The 14,804-nt window shown below is 53.1% G+C and overlaps 4 protein-coding genes across 4 annotated transcripts; 3 read left to right on the top strand and 1 right to left on the bottom strand.

Moving 5' to 3' along the window:
• Positions 1-742: 742 nt before the first annotated feature.
• On the top strand, positions 743-2,508 carry BDZ83DRAFT_635762 (putative P450 monooxygenase). Its single transcript, XM_060509202.1, has 6 exons — positions 743-1,252; positions 1,330-1,475; positions 1,533-1,700; positions 1,764-2,013; positions 2,088-2,378; positions 2,438-2,508. The coding sequence occupies exons 1-5, from the start codon at positions 839-841 to the stop codon at positions 2,295-2,297; spliced, it is 1,188 nt and encodes a 395-aa protein (XP_060360313.1). The 5' UTR covers positions 743-838; the 3' UTR covers positions 2,298-2,378; positions 2,438-2,508.
• Positions 2,509-2,782: 274 nt separating this feature from the next.
• On the top strand, positions 2,783-5,682 carry BDZ83DRAFT_734272 (uncharacterized protein). Its single transcript, XM_060512939.1, has 9 exons — positions 2,783-3,070; positions 3,144-3,157; positions 3,236-3,316; positions 3,376-3,628; positions 3,696-4,217; positions 4,282-4,719; positions 4,789-5,090; positions 5,151-5,165; positions 5,226-5,682. The coding sequence occupies exons 1-9, from the start codon at positions 2,958-2,960 to the stop codon at positions 5,543-5,545; spliced, it is 2,058 nt and encodes a 685-aa protein (XP_060360312.1). The 5' UTR covers positions 2,783-2,957; the 3' UTR covers positions 5,546-5,682.
• A 3,596-nt stretch (positions 5,683-9,278) lies between these two features.
• BDZ83DRAFT_635751 (uncharacterized protein) lies at positions 9,279-9,567 on the bottom strand. The gene has a single exon (XM_060509201.1). It carries the CDS (start codon positions 9,522-9,524, stop codon positions 9,333-9,335), a length of 192 nt encoding a protein of 63 aa, XP_060360311.1. The 5' UTR covers positions 9,525-9,567; the 3' UTR covers positions 9,279-9,332.
• A 1,662-nt stretch (positions 9,568-11,229) lies between these two features.
• BDZ83DRAFT_756293 (phosphatidylinositol-4-phosphate 5-kinase) lies at positions 11,230-14,350 on the top strand (the record flags this gene model as incomplete). Its single annotated transcript, XM_060514727.1, has 3 exons — positions 11,230-12,458; positions 12,513-13,479; positions 13,529-14,350. 3 exons carry the CDS (start codon positions 11,230-11,232, stop codon positions 14,348-14,350), a joined length of 3,018 nt encoding a protein of 1,005 aa, XP_060360310.1.
• Between the last annotated feature and the right edge of the window lie 454 nt (positions 14,351-14,804).

Below are 14,804 nucleotides of genomic sequence, written 5' to 3'. Positions count from 1 at the left end.
AGGCCGCGGACCGGCTGGCCAAAGAAGGAACGACACTGCCGGCGCGGATGGGTCAAATGGCAACACTAGCGGGCATCAAGCGGCTTGCAAGGGAAAAATTACAAAGCCAGCACAGGAGATGGTGGTATAAAGAGCGAAGGCCGCGGTACGCGGACTTGGGGCTTGAGGCAGCTCTGTCCAGCCCTCCTGAACTGGCCTTGCCGCGGGCTACGTTACATCACCTGCTGGCGGCACGATCGGGTCACGGGGACTTCGAGCAATATCACCGACGTTTCAACCACGACGACGCTCTAATGATGTGCTCTTGTGGAGAGGCGAAAGACGTGGACCACCTGGTCTACTGTCGACTAACGCTGGCGAGGAGGCAACGGTGGCCGACCCTCCACTCTCGCAGTATGCCCGAGCCCATAGGTCCTATGGGATCTCTCGAGGCCTACTTCAAGAGATTAATCACCGACCCACGAGGCTTCGAGGCCTTTCTCCGCGTGACGGACTTCTTCCAGAAGATCTGTCTGCGGTAGCAGCATCCACACCTAGGTAGATGTGAGTGCGGACTACAAAGAACCTCCCGATTCCAAGGGACGATTTGGGAAAGAATGAAACTGGGGCACCAGCGGGAACCGGGGACAGACAGAACGCGTAGTGGCCACAAGGCATGATTTGGAGGACGATGTAAAGAGACGACGTACTGTAGAGTAGGTAGCCTTGGCTCACGGCCCTCCACGCCATATACCCTTCGGGAGGTCTGCGGTAAGGGCTCTAGCCCGGCCGCCACGGCGTTAAATACAACAACAACAACAACAACAACACGCTGGACGCTATTTACGAAGACAAAACGATGCAGAGCTTGTTCACGGCGACCGACCCAGAGATACACAAGGCTCTCAAGCGACCAGTGGCACAGAAATACTCCATGACATCTATTCGAACCCTCGAGTATCTGGTGGATCCCTGTACAAAGATGTTCACGGATGCCATGACCGATATGCAGGGGCAAGTGGTCGACTTGGGCGCATGGGTTCAGTGGTACGCATTCGACGTCATTGGTGCCATCACGTTCTCCCGCCGCTTCGGGTTCATGGAGACCCGGTCCGATGTCAATGATGTTATTTCTGGCATCGAGACCGGGCTCATGTACGGCGGTATCATTGGGGAGGTGCCTTATTTGCATAAGTTTCTCCTGGGTAACGTCACGTTGAGGAAGGTGATGGAAAAGCTCGGAGTTCCAGATCCGTTGCCAATAGTTATGAATGTGAGTTACGAGCATGAGTGCCGTGTATCCTTGAAATCTTTCTTCTGAGCGTGTCTAGCTAACCTCAAGCTACAAAGATGGTGATGGAGGGCCTCGAAGATTACGATGCCAAACAAGACTCGTCTGAACGAGGAGATTTCCTGGCGTATTTGCGACGAGAGCAGGCGTCTACTGGCGAACACATTAGCACTCGAGATATGATGAACCACTTGATGGGAAACCTGTAAGAGAGAAAGAATGCTCTGCAAAGTGGCCTGCACTGACTCTAAGACCAAACAAGGCTGGCTGGCAGCGATACGACTGGCATCGCCCTCCGAGCTCTTTTCTACTATGTTTTGCGTGACAAGCGCGTGTATGATATCCTACAAAAGGAGATCGACGAAGCACAAGCAAAAGGAGAACTATCGCCCGTGGTCACGTTCGGCGAGAGCCAAAAGCTCGAATACCTGTAAGTCCATTCATCAACCTGGGCCTTTATGATCCACTCTCCTAATGTTGAGACAACACACAGCCAAGCATGCATCAAAGAATCTATGCGGATGCACCCGGGCGTATCCTACCCCCTCGAGCGCATCGTCCCCAAGACGGGCGCCGAAATCTCTGGGTTCCACCTACCGGCCGGCACCATCGTAGGCATGAACGCCGCCGTGATCCACCGCGACCGCAGCATCTTTGGCGACGATGCCGATACCTTTAGGCCCGAGCGCTGGCTCAGCGACGACATTGACGCTGTCAAGATAATGGACCGGCATAACATGAGTGTACGTATGAAGCTTTTGATAAAGCTAAAGCTATCTCGAAGGAATACGCTGACCATTTTCAACGGTATTTATAGTTCGGTGCTGGTGTACGTACTTGTATTGGCAAGAATATTTCAATCATGGAAGTTGGAAAGGTAGTGCCTCAAATATTGAGGCAGTTCAGCCTCGAATGGGCGTCGAGCGAGACGGAGTGGCAGGTGACGACGTATTGGTTTGCGAAGCAGTCGGGCTTGCTGGTTCGGTTCAGCCCACGGACGTCGGAGATCATAGCTAGCAAGGAATGAGGCACTGGCTAGTCAAGATGTGGCAATATTATGTGCGGATATACATTTGCAGTTCTTTGGAATATTAGTGTGCGATGTAATGCCTAGTACTTAAATAAGCTGTGAGTCTGTGACGAAGCTCGGCATTACTGTAAAAGGAGACCTTAGTGTAAGTTTGGCTCATACGACGTAGCTCGATCGTAACCTTCGTTATGCAAATGGGTTGTTCAACTAGGCTCAGAACTGTTACAAATGTAATGCGATTGTTTGATCATCAAAAATGAATTCAGTGGATAAAGTCCCGGGCCGCTCCTAATTGCCGAGGCCGAAACAAAGACGTCAGAAAGCGAGGAAGTACGAGAGCCCCATGGAGATCTCCCGGCACCTCCACAGGCTACCCCGCAAAAACGGGATCCCTAAGCCTCTTCGGGCCCTCTGCATATGTCCCGCGACCTACAGCACGAAACGCCGTGTCCGTCTAAATACTTCGTAGCAAGTAGCTTCGACTTCTGGGACTTCTTTGGTCTTTTGCCGAACAATTTGTTCCAAATTCGACTCTGGAAACTTCTGGCCTTATTCTTTATCTGTTTTGAGGACGTGAGGTCATGATTTGGGGTGTCATTGAGCTATCTAGGATCTTGATACACTGGAGGCCAACGGCTACCGAGTTCCCGTATCGTCATGTCTTCCGAATCGCTTCAGATTCCTGGAGCCGATCACCTTACCTCAGGAAATGCCTCGAGTCATCCGGAGTCAGATGCGGGAAAGCTGCGAGTCTGTGACCACTGTAGAATGTTCGTTGTCATCCTCCAACTCCCGGCTGCCCCCGCCGAAAAGGACGCTTCTGAATTGACACCATCTGCGTAGAAAGAAAATCAAATGTAGGAGATCGAGCCGCTCCTAGACTGTGGTACTCATCTAGCCATATAGCCTTGATTAACAGCGTGAACGCGGAACAGGTGATCAAGTCCGTCCTGCTTGTGGCAACTGCCAGACGCGTCTCGTAAGCTGTTCGTATACCAAACGAAGAAGAAAACCAGGTAAGCGTGTAACCCAAAGGTTTACTTCGACTTGATTTTCTAATACGTACGTGTTATAGGGCCTCCAAAGGGATGTACAAAAAGACTCAAACGCTCGACGTTTACTGGGTCGACCGCCTCTTCTGAGCGCAGCTCAAGTGGTCGAGTCCCGGACACCACCATCTGCACCGACGGCTCAGATTATATAACATCTAGAGCTTCGAATCGAATACGAACTAATGGTGATGTTTCCCTGGTGTCTTGGCCTGAAAATGTCTTGGGAAGACCGCTATCATACGGCCCAAACGTCAGCCTCGAGATAGAAACTTACCTGTGAGCGACAGCACTCATCCCTGAGGAAACATCAAGCGAGAGACGAGGGACTAATAGAGCACTCAAGCTTGGATCTATACTTCAAACACATCCAACCAAACTATCCTCTACTCGATACTTGTCCAGACAGACGACTCAGAAGCGCGCTGCACATGTCGTCGCGCCTAAAAATGGCCCTATTCACCGTGTCATCACGATTCGCTACCCCAGGCGTCATGCCATGGTCACCAGAAGATTTTGCTCAACGAGCAAAATGCCTCTCAAACGACTCGGAGCTGAGCGTGGACGAACTGAAAGCATCTTTCCTTCTCTGCCTCCACGCCATGTCCGACTCCTTGACGTGGGCGACTGTCACCGAGACCACCAAGATCACCAGGATGGCTGATCTGTACTACACGATGCGTCTTGGAGGACAGCGCAAAGAGTCTGGCAGGAACTTTCATCGCAACGACGAAGAGGACGCTGGCGGTGGGGATGGACTAGCAGCGAGACGACGGGACGGGGCTGACGACTTGGATGCTGAGATGGAGGAGTGGAATAGGGTATGGTGGTGCATCTATCGCCTTGATTCCTGCTGTTGTGCTATCACGTAAGTCACGCTTTGACAAGCCTGGGAGATCAGCTCTACTGTGCTGACGCGGAGGCTTTTAAAGTGCATCACCAAACGCCATCTCAAATCGCCTCGAAGAGAAGATCAAGCTCGCTTCTGAACCACCCACCGAGTCCATCACACAACCATTCTTTGACTCAGAACAGAATCAAGACCTGTCACAGCACGAATCTCGGAACCGGTCAACGCATACGAAGGCCTGGCGGACGATGAAAACCATCTTCTCTCAACCAGCATGCACGAACCAGGCACTCTATCTCGGCGTATGCACCTTCGTGAGATTCGTCACAGAACTCAGGTCCTTAGTGAAATGCAGCGGCACCCGAGGCCTCGAAAACCGCCTGCGAGAGCTCGAGAGCGATAGCGCAGCCACGGCCTTTGCCTTGCCTTCATGGTACTTTCAGCCTGTTAGGAACCTGAGCGTTGGCGAGACTGGAGAAGACCACGCGTCTCGGCTGAAGAATCTGCTAGTCTGGTCGTGGTAAGCACTGTGATCCTCACTCGATACCGTGCCCACATGACATCGGACCAGTGAAGCTAATGATTTCAGCTCCGACTTGCTACTCGCAATCTGTGCCGTGGAGATGAGCAGCTCGTCGACCACAGCTGCTCTCGATCTCACAGCACACTGGCACTCGATCTTGGCCAAGGCAAACGATGCCGCCGAAGTCGTTGGGAAATGGAAGCCTGCCTACCTTGACGTCGTCGACCCGCTGTGCTCCTATATTGTTCTTTTGGTTGGCGCAATCTTCTCTTTGCAAAGGGCGCTCTCGTCTGAGATATCCCTTTACTCCTCCCAGCTTGATCTGCTGGAGTTGTTCCTGGAGCAGATAGGGACTCGTTGGCCTATTGGTGAGTATCGCTCCTATCAATCTCTTTCACAGCCCCTTCTTTCTAACATATTTGGGATAGCAAACCGCCTCGGCAGTAAGTACCTTTCCTTCATGGCTTCCGAAGATGAACAAGCTGACCCAAAGGACGGAAAAGAATCACTTCAATCCATACAGAGAAACCTATCTTCAGGAAAGTCTACTTGTACCCTTGAGACGGCGCTCACCTATGTCCGCCAGTTGACTCACCCTTTCGATGGCCAACCTATCCACCCTGTCCTGAAAGGTGATGTCTCAGGAGCTAGCACATCGGGATCTACGGAGGCTAGGGAAACAGGCAACGGAGGCTACCCGGCAAATACATATGAGGAAGGATATGGTCATTACTATGACCTCGACGGTATTGATTTCACGAGTCTGGAGAGAATTTTCGGCGACATGGACCCGATGGACATGCTGCTCCAGGCAGGTAGCTGAGCAGAGGCTGGATAATATGATACCATAATAATACAGTACATTGGTTATGCATTATCTAGGACCGCAAGCAATCCTACATTCACAGCAAGAGGACTTGAATTTGAGCTTGGAAGGACCACTAACCATTTTACATGCTCAACAGAAGGCAGGGCTCATGGCGAGGATATGGGATGAACTCAAGTCTCAAGTTGAGGGCCGCATAAGCTCTAGGACGGCGGGAATGCCATCTGGTGACAGGTGCGCCACATCAGATGCTGCGCATGAGAACCTTTGTGCTACCTGTGGAATGTTTCGAATAGCTTTTTTTTTTCTGATCTAAAACAAACATGTGAAAGAGAGGCTGTTCAGCGCATGAAGGGGAGGGCGGCGACTTTGTTGGCTGGAGTGACAAGCCAATCATCTGTTGTTTTACATCCCATTGCCAGCATCAATATGTTGATCCTGGGGGGTTCCAAGCAATTGAGGGAACGAGAAAGCTTTGTCGGTCCGTTGTTTGTAAATTGCAGCTAGGGGCAGATGAACGTGCTCGGAAACATTCATTTGCATTGTTCATTCGCGATCTGTCACGGACGATTCCGTTGGGGCTCTGATGATAAGGGCATGAACATGTCTGGGGGCAAAAGGACGGGAGTTAATTAGGTTCAGGGGGAATGATGAGTTCAGATTATCGTAATCCCGAGGAGGCCGTCGTTACGAACTGTATTGGGAGGCCTCATATTGGCGAGATGAGAAGATGAATGACGGGAGATATTGAAGAACAGAGTGGAAGAGTGAGAATCGGGCAAGATGCCTCAAAGTTTCAACTCAGTGAAGCTCAGAGTGACAAGTCGCTGACCAATCGATAAACACTCTCATACGAGTATTGGAACTCAAGGCATCAAACATGTTCGTGCCCATGACCAGCTTGCACTGCATACCTAGCATGAACGACCTTATTGCAAGCGCCCCTTTCCGTGCCGTGCCGCGATGGGTGGCCAAAGCTCTCGATGCAACCATAAAGAAATCTTTTTACATTATTTCTTTCATTCAACACTGTAGAACAACGTTCCTGTTTTGGCGGCTGAAAGGGGGCGCCGGGCAGGAAAGGGTGCGAGCGGGAGTGAAGGCCAGGCATACGCGCGTAAACCAAGGAGGTTCATCCCAGGCGCGGGAACGCGGAGCGGGTACGGAGTATCATGAAGTGAAAATGTCAGGGAAGGGACTTGTTGTGTGAACAGCCTTCTTGGTTTTCCTGGTGGAAGAATTGGGCGGTGGGTGTCCGGTCGGTGAGAGGGCATCCCTGGTTGTGCTACTAGGGAAGTTTGCGGCAATGAGTGGACGATTGAATTTGGGGCCCAGAGTCTTTGCTGTAGTCCATTCTCATGTTCCACGTGCGGCAAGACTGGGCTCAAGTGCCGACCCTATGAGTGAGAGCCTGGGTAGACGACAGAGTCGATGGGCAGGTGAACCATGAGGTCATTGCATTTTTTGGGCAGTCCCAAGGGATCGTCCACGTTCTGGCGATCCAGGGAAAATCAGGGACTGTGCATGTTTAGTGCAGTTGTAACGGCCAGGACTGGCACGACGTCACGGTCGGTTGGATGGTCGGTATAGAGGATCGACGGGGTTTGGGCTGGCACGCTGGCTAGCTTCTCATCAGACGGTGTGTGAGTGAGTGAGCGGGTCAGCGGGCGAGCGTGTGCCTTTCATCTTTCCCCGACTCTCCGAAGGGCTCACTATCAGCAACCTTGGGGGGACTGGCGGTCAGGTTTTTGGGGGCGTGTGGTGCGAGTGTGATGTGTGTTGTGTGATTTGTGGTGCGTGATGTGACCTTGGACGATCTTGGGCGCCTGATGAGTTGGCATCCTTTTTTGGCACGTATACGCAATCTTTCTACCCGTCTTGGGGATCCGCGGCGGTAAGACCTTGGCTTAGATGACTGAGGACTGAGACTGGACATCTGAAAAGAATGGCAGTGGCTACGGCTCTGGCTTCGGCAACATCGTTCTACTTTAGAGGAACTTGTCCGAGTGGCACAATTAGAAATATGCTTTTTGATAGGGACGATGAGCTCTATCCATGATTCCATATCCGTCCGAATACAAATATCTGGTTGAGTCATGGTCCGGCGCGGCCCTCGGGATGCGGTAGCTGGCTAGCTGCCGCGGAATCGCGGATGACCAAAAACTGATTTCGAACAAACCAACTTGGACGCTTCGGATCCATATGTGATTGGGCAACGCGTTGGTTCTTGTCTCTCACGAAAGATCCTTGGCTGCCCCTGAAGGGTGCTTAGGTCAGCCCTAAGACTTGGGCAACTAAACATGTGTGTTCAGGGCGACAGTGGGAATCTTAATGGAAAAGGCAGGTATGGCGCGGACAGCCCAGAAGGCAGATGAAGAGAGACCCGATTAACTGCTGACGGCGATCGGGCCCGGGGTTCTTTGGGTTCCCGTGCCCCGCGGCACTAGTGGTGAGATGAACAGTGGACTGGAGGACGAGTGAAGGTCAGGCAAGGCGGAAGTCAATATCGCCATCTGTAAATGCACATCTTCCGTGTTTTGAGCCTTTCTCGCTGCTGTGAAGCACTACTATCGGGGGGAAAAGTGTCTTTATGAGGCTTGAGTAAGTCTACTGTTCCGCTAGACGTACGTGAGCGCTGAGGACATGCCGACTCCATTTCCACAATCTCCATCGTCTTGTTCGTCATCCTGTCTATTCGGGAACAGAGACTCCAGAGGATCCGTAGCTTTGCGACAAACAGAGACAATTAAAGGGGGATGACCAGAGGATGCAATGTCCCAACGTTTGGTGGTGCACCCCGCTCTGCAGGAGCATAACGAGGGTCTTCCAGCTGCGCAGGGGGAGTTTTCTGTAATCTGTTGCCTCTACCTATACGAAGCAGAGGGGAAGGGGGGCCCCTCAACGGGGCGGCCATGCATGCAGAGCGGCAGGTCGTTCATATTAAGGTGTTGACGGCGGGAATGGGATGGTTCTGGACAAGCGTGTCTGTATGCAACATGTCACGCGTACAACTGTCCGGGGGTATTTGATCCATTGCGGCTCCCGTTGGACCTTTGCTTTGGTGAAAATTGGCCCCTGACTCCTGAGATCTCGGGACGAGTTGAAAAGAGTACCCTGAACCTCTCAAGGCAGAGGGACGTTACCGTGTAAGGGGCGAGGCGAGAGGGATGAGACGCGAAGTCGATATACCGCCATCTGAGCACAATATCAATATCTAGCAGAGTGCTATCGAATGCATGTCTGATTTCGCGGCGGCATAGGGATATGCAGGAACACAATAGGAGTGTGGCTGTGAGACACACATGGTGGATCAGTGCAAAAGCCTAACTTTGGCAATGACGAGACTTGGTAATGGAGTGATGGGACAGGGAAATATTGGAGGTGAGGACTCAGGATTTCCAACTTCCACCTTCCGTCTTCCAAGGGCCGATGTGATGGCAGGTCGATTAAGGAGCTGCATGCACAGTGAGGCTCAGTCGACGATCCGATGCTACCTACTGGTGAGCATATCCACGTATCCACGCAAGAGGTCGTTGAATGGGGAGCAGAGGTGCTATGAATAGTACGGATATGAGAGTGGAAAAGGGGACCGCTTATGTACGTGTATGCAAGGACCGCGGGGTCTTCCGTCCCATGATTTTGACGTCTTATGGAGTCAGGGCCATGGTGGCAGAGAGGTTACTCCGGAAGAACTTCAAGAAATGTACGGAGTATCGACGGTCATCAGCGACTGGTGGCACATTTGGGGCTCCTTCAGGCCCCCCCTCCCCCTTCGAGACGCCTTCTACGGTCCTTGACAAGCCGAGATTGGATGCCGTGGCTTGGTGGTCGAATCTGAACCAGTTGGCCGGAAACACGGCGTCAAGCACGTCTTGGGCCTGGGCTGGGCGGCGGGACTTGCTGCTGTCCGCATGTGTTCTTGACCAGTGAACAGTGACCATGTCGGCGAGAGCGAGACGGGGGCACGGGGGGCCATTGGCGGAGGACGATTACCTAAGTGTGTCTAGCTTCAATATTTGGTGTACCTAACTCTGGAGGAGGAGAGGGACTGAAGGGCTCAGAAAGAGAGAGAGAGTGAGGCACAGAGAACAAGTGAACAAAAAGCGAAGAGGTCGCCGGCTCATTTCGAGCCCCGGCAACAGGACCCAGAGACCGGTGGGCGGCTAAGCCTGATTGGGCCAGGGACCCCAGCACGAGAGCCCCATCGTCGGCCACTCAGAGATGCGGACTTTTCTCTCATTTGGAGAGGGTGGATCTTCAAGTACCTCTGCATGCAATCAATGGTGGAGGTATACATACATACCTTATCCACCCACTCACCCAGCCCGTCTCCTTCCTCCATCCAGGAACGTGGCGCCTGGCAACCTAAGGTACTAAACCACCAGGAAGCTTAGGTAAGGCGCGGGAGGAAGTGTGCGACTGGGCAAACATCCAGCCGAACAGTGGATACCGCAGTACGTATCTATGTACTAGGAAGTAGGAACCTCTTGTACACCCGCCTCCCACTTTCATTAGGTTCTCTGCCAAATCGCCCACTGAACTGCCAGAGGACCAGTGTCTGTCTCCCGAGTCCCGCCCCTCTGCTGAACATCCTGCTTTCAGGTGAATTTGAGGTGGTAAACCTTGAGGTGGAGCACGCACCTCTTGAAGGACTGTCAATGGAAGATAACCTCCACTGTCCTGTCCACGTCGGGCTTCCAGCGTCTCTCAGTGGTTCTGTGTCGTGATCAGTGGTACCGGCGGGGGCCTGGTGGCTTTCTTTCAGTGGACCGGGCCGCCTGTTCGGCTGTTCCTGATGTGTCTCCAGCGTCTCCCTTGCGACTGATGAAGCCTGCCCACCTCACCTGTGACCCGTAGGCTCGTACCTTAAGGTACCTACTGGACACCATCTGTACTGCCCTGCAGGTCGTCTCTTCCACCGACGTGGACCCGTAACCTTGCGCGCTCTCGCCGTGTCGTTGACCTGAGACTTTCTCATCGTCAAAACCTCTCTTCCCCGGCTTTCTCTCCTACTCCCTCTCTTCAACCAACCGGCCACCACCACCCACCTCGTCTTATCATGCGCCGCGCCGCCGTCGAGACATGCCCGAGCCATTGATTTATCCTCTCCCGTCTCTGTCTCTGTCTCCGTCTCGACTCGCAACCCTCCACATCTTCTCCGACGCTTCCTCCTCTCTCTCTTCGTCTAGTCCTCCATCCCGACAAAGACGAACCTGACGACTTGGACCGCATAGTCAGGAGCGACGCATCGTCCCTAATTTCCGATCTTTCCTTCTGGTACTCGTCGATCTTCGCCATCGACAGCGACAACGTCAACCCCCCGTCAATTGCACACTTAGCGAAAGTACGATACCCCCCAAACCTCGACGATCCATACGAACAAACGGCCGCATTGATTCGACTTTTGCGTTGTTTTTTCTTTCATCGGAAAACAATGTGCTGAGGCTTTGCTCGGCCTGTTCTGTTTTTCTTTCTTTCAATCCAACAAACGAACGATCCAAGGACTCGATAATATCGCCATCCTACCGCTGATACCCCCCACGAACAACCAGGAGAAACTAGAGACAAAATAACGACATCGCTCAGAATAGTAGCAGTAGCCGTTTACACCCCCCGTCACATCCACTCCTACATTCAGCTACGTCCAGCCTCCCGACGTCTCGAACCCTGGCCGACCGACCATGCCCACCTACCTCACCCGCGAGAACGCCCCCGTCTACTCGCCAAATTCCGACTTTCTGGACCTCGACCCAAACAACACGCTTGATCTGTCTGACCGCAAGCACCCAATTGATGGGCTCTCCCATACCCTACCACTTCGCCCATCGCGCTCAAACAACCTCCATGATAGCTTCGACGAAAGCTCAACCTCATCAACCCACGCCTCAGACGCCTCTGATTCCATCCCTAATCAGATGAATGGGACGAGGCCGACTAGCATGAGCTCGTTGCCCAACGGCTCGGCAGGGGCCGGAGGAGGCGCAGACTTTGATTATCACGACCATGACTCTCATCACCACGACCAGTACAACGATTACAAGAATCAGAAGCATCCGCTACAAAATGGACACACCGTTACCATGCCCGACCGGACAGCTCCGCCGCCGCCCATCACTATCATCAAGAAGCCATCTTCCGATACCGAGCAATCGAGCCCGACCGATAACTACCTCACGCCGCCATCAATTGCATCGCCCGCGGCCGGATCCATCGATCATACCATAAAAACAAACGGTACCAGCAGTCCCAATTACGCACCTCCTGCAATACCATCACAAGGTAAACTTGCCAACGGCCACACAACGCCCGCGCCAGCACCCAGCAACGCATCACTGTCCCCAGATCCCACCGCCAATAACCAGCCGACATCACCGCAACGCTTCTCTTCTCCACCACTGTATCAATCTGGTGGTGCTACCCCCAACGGATCAACATCGACGGGTCTGCAACCGCCAAATGGCGGATTGAAGCATCGTCATACTCTCGAAGTCCCCGGTACCCAATCCAATCGCGCTTCCAAGGACGGCTCCGACACGGGCTTCTCTAGCGGTCGCTTCTCTCCCACAAGCACCACGCAAAGAGTGCGTAGGGCGTCCCTTAATCTGGTGCGGAGAGATACCCGCTCCATGCAGTCCGATGTACCGCGTGACGAGGTGGTACCCGACGAAGAAGCCCTGCGCTGGGCCGAGCATTATCGACAAAAGCGGGCGAGCAAGAGGAAGAGAAAGGAAGAGGAGGATGATGATAGAGTCCTGGTCGGCACAAAGGTCGACGAACATCACACCAACTGGGTCACCGCCTATAACATGTTGACGGGCATCCGTGTCTCCGTGTCCCGCACGAACGCGAAGCTCGACCGGCCCCTTACGGATGCTGACTTTGAGGCAAAGCAGAAGTCGACTTTTGACATGTACGTCAAATCCCGCGTTACCCACGTGCTTTGCAAGTTTACTAATTTTTTCAGTGCCGGAAACGAGTTGGTACCCTCGGCGAAGTACGATTTCAAATTTAAGGATTATGCGCCTTGGGTATTCCGACATCTACGCGGCCTGTTTCGCTTGGATCCCGCAGACTACCTCATGTCTCTGACGGGCAAGTATATCCTGTCTGAACTGGGTTCCCCTGGAAAGAGTGGTAGTTTCTTCTACTTCTCCAGAGACTACAAGTACATAATCAAGACTATCCACCACGCCGAGCACAAGTTCCTCCGCAAGGTCCTGAAGGACTACTACCACCACGTCACCGAAAACCCGAACACGCTGCTCTCTCAGTTCTACGGTCTTCACCGAGTCAAGATGCCCTACGGGAAGAAGATTCACTTCGTAGTAATGAACAACCTCTTCCCTCCCCACCGGGACATCCACACCACGTTCGACTTGAAGGGATCTACCATTGGCCGCGACTATAAGGAAGAGGACCTGGACAAGAACCCTCGAGCGACGCTGAAGGATCTCAACTGGATGCGCAGACAACGAAACCTCGAGCTCGGCATCCAGAAGAAGAAGCTTTTCTTGGAGCAGCTGCAAAAGGATGTGGTCTTGATGAAGAAGCTCAAGATCATGGACTACTCTCTGTTGATCGGTATCCACGATTTACAGCGAGGAAACGAGGAGAATCTTCGAGGAAAGACCCTTCAGGTCTTCAACCCCGGCGGCGAGCAAGAAGATGGCGAGCCGCCATCGGTTCTCTTGCGAACACCATCCAAACTGGAGAATGCTCGCAAGGCACGGGAGCTGCGCAACATGATCAGGCACGAACGGCCAGTGCCCATGGGACAGACTGCAGCTCAAATGCCAGACGAGCTCGATGAGGGGCATAGCAGGTCGGGATACATCTTCAACCAGGACGATGGTGGATTCCAGGCGACCCACGAGGACAACTCTCCAGCCGACGAGATCTACTACCTGGGTGTCATCGACTGCCTGACTCACGTAAGACTTCTTCCCACGCTTGCCGTTTCATTACTAACTTTCTGTATAGTACGGAATGATCAAAAAGATTGAGCACTTCTGGAAGGGACTGACAAGCGACAAGACCAAGATCTCCGCTCTTCCCCCTGAACAGTACGGCGACCGATTCTACAACTTCGTCGAGGGTATCACGATGTCCCCCGAAGAGGCGATTAGGGAGAAGCAGCGGAAGGACCAGGAGCAGATCGAGGCGGCTGCGGCTGCGGAGAGGCAGCGTGTTGCCAGCTGGAGCTCGAGTATGCGCCGGAGGTCGGGGACAAACAACATTCCCCCAATGCCCGACTACCGGCCTCCGCCAACTCCGCCTAGCGCTCCAATATCCCCCGAAGCACGCGAAACCGTCGAGCGAGCCCAGCAAGATGCCCGAAGATCCGAGAGACACGGGGCTTCCGAGCTCAACGTTCCAGATGTCGTCCTATCGACAACCAAGATGAACGAACGGCGAGAATCTGGTGGCCAAGGGGCTCCTATCCTGCCTGTAGTTGAAGAGGCAGGAGAGGCTTCGTCGCTTGGTGGCAGAAGCAGAGACGGGGCAGCGAGTCGTGATGGGGATGACCACCGACCGGCTACACCAGCGAAGCCTAGTATGGAGGGCAGATTCGCTGGACTGAGGGACTATGCGCCACCGACGCCGCCAAAAGGACATCACCTCAAGCCCGAAAGTCAAGACAGCGGCTACGGGGCGCTGCCAAACGGAAACGGTTCCACAATGAGCAGAGAGGACTCGCTTAACATCAAGCCTCGCCTTAGCAAGGACTCGCTGGATAAAGCCTTGCCGCCGCTCCCCAAGGAGGCTGGCGGACAGAGCAGCTTCCGCATGGGCCTTGCTTAGGGCGCAAGTCGCCTCTTGCGGAACAACAGCAGACGGATCCGCGTCGTTAGGAGTACGAGTGGGGGCAGTGACGATACAGGGAACGGCACGCGACGGGAAGAGAAGGGTGGATGAAGCATCAGCAGCAGAGAGGGAGAGAGAGACGGGTCGACAAATCAACAATTGCATCAACGGGGTCAATGACAAATTCTGCAAGCTCGTTCAACGAGGTCTCACAGCGACCGAGGCAACAGAGAGCCGAGACGAGTCACAGAGCTTTTTACTAGTGTTTTCTCTCATGGATGATACCACCATTGCATTGAGCATGCTTCTTTTTTTTTCAAACTTTCTTTTCTCTCTCCTCCCACCTTTTTCCTTGGGTTTTCTTATTAAACCTCTTTTTGGTTTTTTTTGTTGTTTTTCGCCCATACAGAATGTCTCTCATACATAAAGGTCATCACGTAAAAAATCATTG

Source organism: Colletotrichum acutatum (assembly GCF_030867785.1).
Source record: "Colletotrichum acutatum strain CBS 112980 chromosome Unknown BDZ83scaffold_122, whole genome shotgun sequence".
Lineage (NCBI taxonomy): Eukaryota > Fungi > Ascomycota > Sordariomycetes > Glomerellales > Glomerellaceae > Colletotrichum > Colletotrichum acutatum.
The sequence above is the reverse complement of the archived record's forward strand: the minus strand, read 5'-3'. Positions and strand labels throughout refer to the sequence as shown.

Bases quoted from the DNA above. Each gene is read 5' to 3' on its own strand.
- BDZ83DRAFT_635762 (XM_060509202.1), top strand. From the start codon at position 839: ATGCAGAGCTTGTTCACGGCGACCGACCCAGAGATACACAAGGCTCTC. The intron at 1,701-1,763 runs GTAAGTCCATTC...GACAACACACAG, and splicing joins AGCCAAAAGCTCGAATACCT to CCAAGCATGCATCAAAGAAT. The intron at 2,014-2,087 runs GTACGTATGAAG...CGGTATTTATAG, and splicing joins TGGACCGGCATAACATGAGT to TTCGGTGCTGGTGTACGTAC.
- BDZ83DRAFT_635751 (XM_060509201.1), bottom strand. From the start codon at position 9,524: ATGGCCCCCCGTGCCCCCGTCTCGCTCTCGCCGACATGGTCACTGTTC.
- BDZ83DRAFT_734272 (XM_060512939.1), top strand. From the start codon at position 2,958: ATGTCTTCCGAATCGCTTCAGATTCCTGGAGCCGATCACCTTACCTCA. The intron at 3,629-3,695 runs GTGAGCGACAGC...AGAGCACTCAAG, and splicing joins CTCGAGATAGAAACTTACCT to CTTGGATCTATACTTCAAAC. The intron at 4,720-4,788 runs GTAAGCACTGTG...TAATGATTTCAG, and splicing joins AATCTGCTAGTCTGGTCGTG to CTCCGACTTGCTACTCGCAA.